The sequence below is a fragment of the Babylonia areolata genome, chromosome 28 (assembly GCF_041734735.1).
Source record: "Babylonia areolata isolate BAREFJ2019XMU chromosome 28, ASM4173473v1, whole genome shotgun sequence".
In the NCBI taxonomy this organism is placed as follows: Eukaryota; Metazoa; Mollusca; class Gastropoda; order Neogastropoda; family Buccinidae; genus Babylonia; species Babylonia areolata.
In genome coordinates this window covers 27,661,434-27,672,879 of record NC_134903.1, presented here as the reverse complement: position 1 = coordinate 27,672,879, position 11,446 = coordinate 27,661,434, and the positions used below count along the sequence as shown (strand labels likewise).

At 45.0% G+C, this 11,446-nt stretch overlaps 1 protein-coding gene across 1 annotated transcript in view; it reads right to left on the bottom strand.

Annotated features, from left to right (window-relative positions):
- Positions 1-180: 180 nt before the first annotated feature.
- Positions 181-11,446, bottom strand: part of LOC143302045 (protein RCC2-like) — a 34,573-nt gene continuing 23,307 nt past the window's right edge. The window contains exons 10-11 of the mRNA XM_076616532.1: positions 11,187-11,259; positions 181-2,882 (exon numbers count right to left, since the gene is read on the bottom strand). Of these exons, the coding sequence (XP_076472647.1) occupies positions 2,709-2,882; positions 11,187-11,259 (247 nt within the window). The 3' untranslated portion in view covers positions 181-2,708. The remainder of the gene's footprint in view (positions 2,883-11,186; positions 11,260-11,446) is intronic.

Here is an 11,446-nt window from a genome sequence, read left to right as displayed (position 1 = left end):
CTTTCCCCAAGACACAGCATGCTGAAACACAGCCTCTAACCCTGCTCACTGAATCAGGAGATTGAAGTGCCTTTCCCCAAGACACAGCATGCTGAAACACAGCCTCTAACCCTGCTCACTGAATCAGGAGAGTGAAGTGCCTTTCCCCAAGACACAGCATGCTGAAACACAGCCTCTAACCCTGCTCACTGAATCAGGAGAGTGGAGTGCCTTTCCCCAAGACACAGCATGCTGAAACACAGCCTCTAACCCTGCTCACTGAATCAGGAGAGTGAAGTGCCTTTCCCAGGGACACAGCATGCTGAAACACAGCCTCTAACCCTGCTCACTGAATCAGGAGAGTGAAGTGCCTTTCCCCAGGACACAGCATGCTGAAACACAGCCTCTAACCCTGCTCACTGAATCAGGAGATTGAAGTGCCTTTCCCCAGGACACAGCATGCTGAAACACAGCCTCTAACCCTGCTCACTGAATCAGGAGATTGAAGTGCCTTTCCCCAGGACACAGCATGCTGAAACACAGCCTCTAACCCTGCTCACTGAATCAGGAGAGTGGAGTGCCTTTCCCCAGGACACAGCATGCTGAAACACAGCCTCTAACCTTGCTCACTGAATCAGGAGAGTGAAGTGCCTTTCCCAGGGACACAGCATGCTGAAACACAGCCTCTAACCCTGCTCACTGAATCAGTCCAACGTCTGATTCTGCCTCGGTTGACTCCTACAAATGCCCCCATGGAGGAGAGAGAGAGAGAGAAAAAAAATCTTTTTGCTACTATCATCCTGACAGAAACTGCTGCATATTCTTTCAGATGGCCTGCCAAATTGTCAACAACAACAAAAATCCCCCCAACACTTGAACCTAACCCTTGATATATCCCCGGGGATGGAACACAAAAACACATTTACATCATAATAACAATAATATCATCATCAAAGACAGGACAAAAGACATCTCCCTTACTTCAAATACAGTATCATTCATCCTTCCTTCACACCTATCATCAACTTCAACACAAAAAAGGGCAATCCCCACAAGGACGACAATGCTCAACAACGTATAAAAGAAAACACGAGAATTTGACAAAAGACCTGCCATGGCATTCGGCAAGTCAAGTCATTTCCTCAAGAAACCCCTGATGTGATGATATTTCACGATTTAAAAAAAAGTCATTATACGGTTGGGTTTTGTTATTGGAGAAGTTCATTACACAAGATGATGGCATGAACACCCGTATTCGGATATAAAACAGTACACGCCATGCACACATTTCCCCTCCATGCCAGTCCTTGAGAAATAATGGACCAAAACACCAAAAAACATTTTCATCTTCAGAAAAACAAAGTCAAGAGGACGTAACAGCAATATGGAGGGAGGGAGGGAGGCAGGGAAAAACGGCAAGATAACTCCACAGTGTGAAGACAACTCCCAACAGTACTGGGTTACCGAGATTTGAAACAAGTCACCAATTTGATAGGCTGCCCATGTCTGCAACCATACTATTCACCCCCAGTTAGAATCAGAAACAGCATCAATCAAATCTTCTGCAGCACATAATTTTCTCTCCAAATTTCCCACATGGAATTCCTTTCTAACAGACAACACCCTTAAACACTTCAAATTCCAAAATTTCTATCATGAAAAGTTCACCCCAAAGTCATACCAGTTTCTGCTTTTTTGTTCAGCTGATCTTTACAGCCGGAAACAAGGTGAAATGTTTCAGCCAACTCCCATCACTTGCTACCAGTAAAGACACTGTCACCTGAGACTGGATTCTTCTTCACAACATGACAAAAAGCAAAGTTATTGCCGCTCACATGTACACTCCAGGGCACCTCATCAATACATACAGCAAAACGACCACACTGAGGCAGTAAAGGCAAGCAACTCTCCGTTGGCCACAATCTGCTAATAAGCCCAAAAGCCGACCAAACAGTGGCCTAAGTCACAAAATCTCTATCAAAACTTGTCAAACCCAATCCATAAAAAAACAAAGTTCCATGTTCTGGCCAGTGCACAGCATCTGTTTCAACCCGACACTTTATGTTGTTTTTGTTCACCATGTCCCAGGCTCAGGACTACATGTGTGGAACAAAAGAAATGCTCAACACAATCTTTCTACACTTCACCAATCTATCTACACATGCCAACCATGTACTCTCTTCTTTTTCATCTCGCCATGTCCAGACCCTATCTTTTCCCCCTCTCACATGTTTTGGTACAATTAGGATCCCAGTTATGAAACTAAACCACTGTCATAGGTAGGAATCCTTATATATTCAGTATATCTCCCCCCCTTGTAGTATGATATGGATTCCATCTGTGAAAATAACAACCCAAACTAAACCTTTGTTATAAGTATTCAAGTAACCATGTGTTGAAAATGACTTCCCTCACCAAAGACTGAAAAAAAAACCCCACACAAAGCCTGAAGAAACAGGGCTAGGGTTGCAAGAGATATCTGTGCAGAGCAAATTTTCTTTAGCACCCAGAATTCCACACTGCTTATTCCATAGACTTTGAGAAATCCTCAACGCTAAGCAAACTTAGCGCCACATAGATCACCTGTCCAACCCAGCCCTGGACAGTAAAAAGAAAAAACAAGATTTCACGGAAGGATGGGTGGGTGAAGATGAGGTGAAGGAATCATTAGCTGCGGAAGGCTGGATGAAGGGGGGAGGTATGGAGGGAGTGGGGACGGGGGGGACACACTAGGGTGAGAAGAGCGGCAGTTTCTGCAGTCTCTCCCTCTCCTCGTCCGTGTCACAGCGAGCGAGGAACATGGTGTGGGCGTAGCCACAGGCAATGTTGTACACATGGACGCCGTCCAGCGGCTTCACCTCCTGGGCCACTGTCGACGACTTCATCTTGTTCTCCCCGTAGCCCTGCACACACACACACAACAAAATGAATGAATGATATGGATTCTTATATAGCACCTATCCTCTGTCGGAGACCAAGCTCTAAGCGCTTTACAAGCTGGGTCATTAGTGTAACAGGCTGCCTACCTGAGCAGAGGTGACTGACGGCTGCCACAACACAACACACACATAACACTTTACAGGTCATGGGGAGAACTGGGTCAGTCTGTGTCAGGCTTCCATAGATATCAACAAGCAAAATGTCACACACACACAGGTCATCTGGAGAAACACGTCACTGTATTTCAGTTCTCACAGACGTCACCAAACATAACACCACACAGAGAACAGGTCACAGGTCATCTGGAGAAACACGTCACTGTATTTCAGTTCTCACAGACGTCACCAAACATAACACCACACAGAGGTCACAGGTCATCTGGAGAAACACGTCACTGTGCTTCAGTTCTCACAGACGTCACCAAACATAACACCACACAGAGAACAGGTCACAGGTCATCTGGAGAAACACGTCACTGTACTTCAGTTCTCACAGACGTCACCAAACATAACACCACACAGAGAACAGGTCATCTGGAGAAACACGTCACTATATTTCAGTTCCCACAGACGTCACCAAACATAACACCACACAGAGAACAGGTCACAGGTCATCTGGAGAAACACGTCACTGTGCTTCAGTTCTCACAGACGTCACCAAACATAACACCACACAGAGAACAGGTCACAGGTCATCTGGAGAAACACGTCACTGTGCTTCAGTTCTCACAGACGTCACCAAACATAACACCACACAGAGAACAGGTCACAGGTCATCTGGAGAAACACGTCACTGTACTTCAGTTCCCACAGACGTCACCAAACATAACACCACACAGAGAACAGGTCATCTGGAGAAACACGTCACTATATTTCAGTTCTCACAGACGTCACCAAACATAACACCACACAGAGGTCACAGGTCACAGGTCATCTGGAGAAACACGTCACTGTACTTCAGTTCTCACAGACGTCACCAAACATAACACCACACAGAGGTCACAGGTCATCTGGAGAAACACGTCACTGTATTTCAGTTCTCACAGACGTCACCAAACATAACACCACACAGAGAACAGGTCACAGGTCATCTGGAGAAATGGGTCATTGTTCTACGGTTATTATAGATGTCAACAAGCAAAATGTCACACACACACAGGACACTCCTTACAAGTCATGCGGAGAACAGTGTCACTTTGCATCAGGGTTCCAGCACATCAACGAACAAAATTCCAAACAAAACAGCACGTTACGGGTCATCTGGAAATGGGTCACTGTCACAGGGTTCTCACAATGCCTGCAAACAAAATGACACACACAGAGCATGTCACAGGTCATGGAGAGAACTGGGTCACTTTGTGTCAGGCTTCCAAAAGATGTTAGCAAACAAAATGACACACACAGAGCATGTCACAGGTCATGGAGAGAACTGGGTCACTTTGTGTCAGGCTTCCAAAAGATGTTAGCAAACAAAATGACACACACACAGCACATGTCACAGGTCATGGAGAACTGGGTCACATTGTGTCAGGCTTCCAAAAGATGTTAGCAAACAAAATGACACACACAGAGCACATGTCACAGGTCATGGAGAACTGGGTCACATTGTGTCAGGCTTCCAAAAGATGTTAGCAAACAAAATGACACACACAGAGCACGTCACAGGTCATGGAGAACTGGGTCACTTTGTGTCAGGCTTCCAAAAGATGTTAGCAAACAAAATGACACACACAGAGCATGTCACAGGTCATGGAGAGAACTGGGTCACTTTGTGTCAGGCTTCCAAAAGATGTTAGCAAACAAAATGACACACACAGAGCACGTCACAGGTCATGGAGAACTGGGTCACTTTGTGTCAGGCTTCCAAAAGATGTTAGCAAACAAAATGACACACACAGAGCATGTCACAGGTCATGGAGAGAACTGGGTCACTTTGTGTCAGGCTTCCAAAAGATGTTAGCAAACAAAATGACACACACACAGCACATGTCACAGGTCATGGAGAGAACTGGGTCACTTTGTGTCAGGCTTCCAAAAGATGTTAGCAAACAAAATGACACACACAGAGCACGTCACAGGTCATGGAGAGAACTGGGTCACATTGTGTCAGGGTTCCAAAAGATGTTAGCAAACAAAATGACACACACAGAGCACGTCACAGGTCATGGAGAACTGGGTCACATTGTGTCAGGCTTCCAAAAGATGTTAGCAAACAAAATGACACACACAGAGCATGTCACAGGTCATGGAGAGAACTGGGTCACTTTGTGTCAGGCTTCCAAAAGATGTTAGCAAACAAAATGACACACACAGAGCATGTCACAGGTCATGGAGAGAACTGGGTCACTTTGTGTCAGGCTTCCAAAAGATGTTAGCAAACAAAATGACACACACAGAGCATGTCACAGGTCATGGAGAGAACTGGGTCACTTTGTGTCAGGCTTCCAAAAGATGTTAGCAAACAAAATGACACACACAGAGCATGTCACAGGTCATGGAGAGAACTGGGTCACTTTGTGTCAGGCTTCCAAAAGATGTTAGCAAACAAAATGACACACACAGAGCATGTCACAGGTCATGGAGAGAACTGGGTCACTTTGTGTCAGGCTTCCAAAAGATGTTAGCAAACAAAATGACACACACACAGAGCATGTCACAGGTCATGGAGAGAACTGGGTCACTTTGTGTCAGGCTTCCAAAAGATGTTAGCAAACAAAATGACACACACAGAGCATGTCACAGGTCATGGAGAGAACTGGGTCACTTTGTGTCAGGCTTCCAAAAGATGTTAGCAAACAAAATGACACACACAGAGCATGTCACAGTCATGGAGAGAACTGGGTCACTTTGTGTCAGGCTTCCAAAAGATGTTAGCAAACAAAATGACACACACAGAGCATGTCACAGGTCATGGAGAGAACTGGGTCACTTTGTGTCAGGCTTCCAAAAGATGTTAGCAAACAAAATGACACACACAGAGCATGTCACAGGTCATGGAGAGAACTGGGTCACTTTGTGTCAGGCTTCCAAAAGATGTTAGCAAACAAAATGACACACACAGAGCATGTCACAGGTCATGGAGAGAACTGGGTCACTTTGTGTCAGGCTTCCAAAAGATGTTAGCAAACAAAATGACACACACAGAGCATGTCACAGGTCATGGAGAGAACTGGGTCACTTTGTGTCAGGCTTCCAAAAGATGTTAGCAAACAAAATGACACACACACAGAGCATGTCACAGGTCATGGAGAGAACTGGGTCACTTTGTGTCAGGCTTCCAAAAGATGTTAGCAAACAAAATGACACACACAGAGCATGTCACAGGTCATGGAGAGAACTGGGTCACTTTGTGTCAGGCTTCCAAAAGATGTTAGCAAACAAAATGACACACACAGAGCATGTCACAGGTCATGGAGAGAACTGGGTCACTTTGTGTCAGGCTTCCAAAAGATGTTAGCAAACAAAATGACACACACACAGAGCACGTCACAGTCATGGAGAGAACTGGGTCACTTTGTGTCAGGCTTCTAAAAGATGTTAGCAAACAAAATGACACACACAGAGCATGTCACAGGTCATGGAGAGAACTGGGTCACATTGTGTCAGGGTTCCAAAAGATGTTAGCAAACAAAATGACACACACACAGAGCATGTCACAGGTCATGGAGAGAACTGGGTCACATTGTGTCAGGCTTCTAAAAGATGTTAGCAAACAAAATGACACACACAGAGCATGTCACAGGTCATGGAGAGAACTGGGTCACATTGTGTCAGGCTTCTAAAAGATGTTAGCAAACAAAATGACACACACAGAGCACATGTCACAGGTCATGGAGAGAACTGGGTCACATTGTGTCAGGCTTCCAAAAGATGTTAGCAAACAAAATGACACACACAGAGCATGTCACAGGTCATGGAGAGAACTGGGTCACTTTGTGTCAGGCTTCCAAAAGATGTTAGCAAACAAAATGACACACACAGAGCATGTCACAGGTCATGGAGAGAACTGGGTCACTTTGTGTCAGGCTTCCAAAAGATGTTAGCAAACAAAATGACACACACAGAGCATGTCACAGGTCATGGAGAGAACTGGGTCACTTTGTGTCAGGCTTCCAAAAGATGTTAGCAAACAAAATGACACACACAGAGCATGTCACAGGTCATGGAGAGAACTGGGTCACTTTGTGTCAGGCTTCCAAAAGATGTTAGCAAACAAAATGACACACACACAGAGCATGTCACAGGTCATGGAGAGAACTGGGTCACTTTGTGTCAGGCTTCCAAAAGATGTTAGCAAACAAAATGACACACACAGAGCATGTCACAGGTCATGGAGAGAACTGGGTCACTTTGTGTCAGGCTTCCAAAAGATGTTAGCAAACAAAATGACACACACAGAGCATGTCACAGGTCATGGAGAGAACTGGGTCACTTTGTGTCAGGCTTCCAAAAGATGTTAGCAAACAAAATGACACACACAGAGCATGTCACAGGTCATGGAGAGAACTGGGTCACTTTGTGTCAGGCTTCCAAAAGATGTTAGCAAACAAAATGACACACACAGAGCATGTCACAGGTCATGGAGAGAACTGGGTCACTTTGTGTCAGGCTTCCAAAAGATGTTAGCAAACAAAATGACACACACAGAGCATGTCACAGGTCATGGAGAGAACTGGGTCACTTTGTGTCAGGCTTCCAAAAGATGTTAGCAAACAAAATGACACACACAGAGCATGTCACAGGTCATGGAGAGAACTGGGTCACTTTGTGTCAGGCTTCCAAAAGATGTTAGCAAACAAAATGACACACACAGAGCATGTCACAGGTCATGGAGAGAACTGGGTCACTTTGTGTCAGGCTTCCAAAAGATGTTAGCAAACAAAATGACACACACACAGAGCATGTCACAGGTCATGGAGAGAACTGGGTCACTTTGTGTCAGGCTTCCAAAAGATGTTAGCAAACAAAATGACACACACAGAGCATGTCACAGGTCATGGAGAGAACTGGGTCACTTTGTGTCAGGCTTCCAAAAGATGTTAGCAAACAAAATGACACACACAGAGCATGTCACAGTCATGGAGAGAACTGGGTCACTTTGTGTCAGGCTTCCAAAAGATGTTAGCAAACAAAATGACACACACACAGAGCACGTCACAGTCATGGAGAGAACTGGGTCACTTTGTGTCAGGCTTCTAAAAGATGTTAGCAAACAAAATGACACACACAGAGCATGTCACAGGTCATGGAGAGAACTGGGTCACATTGTGTCAGGGTTCCAAAAGATGTTAGCAAACAAAATGACACACACACAGAGCATGTCACAGGTCATGGAGAGAACTGGGTCACATTGTGTCAGGCTTCTAAAAGATGTTAGCAAACAAAATGACACACACAGAGCATGTCACAGGTCATGGAGAGAACTGGGTCACATTGTGTCAGGCTTCTAAAAGATGTTAGCAAACAAAATGACACACACAGAGCACATGTCACAGGTCATGGAGAGAACTGGGTCACTTTGTGTCAGGCTTCCAAAAGATGTTAGCAAACAAAATGACACACACAGAGCATGTCACAGGTCATGGAGAGAACTGGGTCACATTGTGTCAGGGTTCCAAAAGATGTTAGCAAACAAAATGACACACACAGAGCACATGTCACAGGTCATGGAGAGAACTGGGTCACATTGTGTCAGGCTTCCAAAAGATGTTAGCAAACAAAATGACACACACAGAGCATGTCACAGGTCATGGAGAGAACTGGGTCACTTTGTGTCAGGCTTCCAAAAGATGTTAGCAAACAAAATGACACACACAGAGCATGTCACAGGTCATGGAGAGAACTGGGTCACTTTGTGTCAGGCTTCCAAAAGATGTTAGCAAACAAAATGACACACACACAGCACATGTCACAGGTCATGGAGAACTGGGTCACATTGTGTCAGGCTTCCAAAAGATGTTAGCAAACAAAATGACACACACAGAGCATGTCACAGGTCATGGAGAGAACTGGGTCACTTTGTGTCAGGCTTCCAAAAGATGTTAGCAAACAAAATGACACACATAGAGCATGTCACATGTCATGGAGAGAACTGGGTCACATTGTGTCAGGGTTCCAAAAGATGTCAGCAAACAAAATGACACACACAGAGCATGTCACAGGTCATGGAGAGAACTGGGTCACATTGTGTCAGGCTTCCAAAAGATGTTAGCAAACAAAATGACACACACAGAGCATGTCACAGTCATGGAGAGAACTGGGTCACTTTGTGTCAGGCTTCCAAAAGATGTTAGCAAACAAAATGACACACACACAGCACATGTCACAGGTCATGGAGAGAACTGGGTCACTTTGTGTCAGGCTTCCAAAAGATGTTAGCAAACAAAATGACACACACAGAGCATGTCACAGGTCATGGAGAGAACTGGGTCACTTTGTGTCAGGGTTCCAAAAGATGTTAGCAAACAAAATGACACACACAGAGCACATGTCACAGGTCATGGAGAGAACTGGGTCACTTTGTGTCAGGGTTCCAAAAGATGTTAGCAAACAAAATGACACACACAGAGCATGTCACAGGTCATGGAGAGAACTGGGTCACTTTGTGTCAGGCTTCCAAAAGATGTTAGCAAACAAAATGACACACACAGAGCATGTCACAGGTCATGGAGAGAACTGGGTCACTTTGTGTCAGGGTTCCAAAAGATGTTAGCAAACAAAATGACACACACAGAGCACGTCACAGGTCATGGAGAGAACTGGGTCACATTGTGTCAGGGTTCCAAAAGATGTTAGCAAACAAAATGACACACACAGAGCACATGTCACAGGTCATGGAGAACTGGGTCACATTGTGTCAGGCTTCCAAAAGATGTTAGCAAACAAAATGACACACACAGAGCATGTCACAGGTCATGGAGAACTGGGTCACTTTGTGTCAGGCTTCCAAAAGATGTTAGGAAACAAAATGACACACACAGAGCATGTCACAGGTCATGGAGAGAACTGGGTCACTTTGTGTCAGGCTTCCAAAAGATGTTAGCAAACAAAATGACACACACAGAGCATGTCACAGGTCATGGAGAGAACTGGGTCACTTTGTGTCAGGCTTCCAAAAGATGTTAGCAAACAAAATGACACACACAGAGCATGTCACAGGTCATGGAGAGAACTGGGTCACATTGTGTCAGGGTTCCAAAAGATGTTAGCAAACAAAATGACACACACAGAGCATGTCACAGGTCATGGAGAGAACTGGGTCACTTTGTGTCAGGCTTCCAAAAGATGTTAGCAAACAAAATGACACACACAGAGCATGTCACAGGTCATGGAGAGAACTGGGTCACTTTGTGTCAGGGTTCCAAAAGATGTTAGCAAACAAAATGACACACACAGAGCATGTCACAGGTCATGGAGAGAACTGGGTCACATTGTGTCAGGGTTCCAAAAGATGTTAGCAAACAAAATGACACACACAGAGCATGTCACAGGTCATGGAGAGAACTGGGTCACTTTGTGTCAGGCTTCCAAAAGATGTTAGCAAACAAAATGACACACACAGAGCATGTCACAGGTCATGGAGAGAACTGGGTCACATTGTGTCAGGGTTCCAAAAGATGTTAGCAAACAAAATGACACACACAGAGCATGTCACAGGTCATGGAGAGAACTGGGTCACTTTGTGTCAGGCTTCCAAAAGATGTTAGCAAACAAAATGACACACACAGAGCATGTCACAGGTCATGGAGAGAACTGGGTCACATTGTGTCAGGGTTCGAAAAGATGTTAGCAAACAAAATGACACACACAGAGCATGTCACAGGTCATGGAGAGAACTGGGTCACTTTGTGTCAGGGTTCCAAAAGATGTTAGCAAACAAAATGACACACACAGAGCATGTCACAGGTCATGGAGAGAACTGGGTCACATTGTGTCAGGGTTCCAAAAGATGTTAGCAAACAAAATGCCGCACACACAGAGCATGTCACAGGTCATGGAGAGAACTGGGTCACATTGTGTCAGGGTTCCAAAAGATGTTAGCAAACAAAATGCCGCACACACGCAGCGGTCCACAGGAGAAACGGGTCACCAAGTCCAGAGCTCCCATAGATCTAAACAAACAAGAGTGAGCAGCTCAAATTTCACTCAGAGAAATCTTTTGTGACTAAAAGTAAAACCAAACAACACACCTGTACAAGTCATCACACCACAGTAAGACAAGCATATATCAGTAAACAAAACCAAATCAGCAGCGAACATGAAACTCACCAGTTCCCCATAGGTAGGACTGGGACCCCAGCTGACCACACTGTCGTCGGCACACAGCACAATACTGCGATAACTGAAACAGTCACAATACCGCGGTACACAATACCGTGGTAACTGAAACAGTCACAATACTGCGGTAACTGAAACAGTCACAATACCGCGGTAACTGAAACAGTCACAATACCATACTGCGGTAACTGAAACAGTCACAATACCGCGGTAACTGAAACAGTCACAATACCGCGGTAACTGAAACAGTC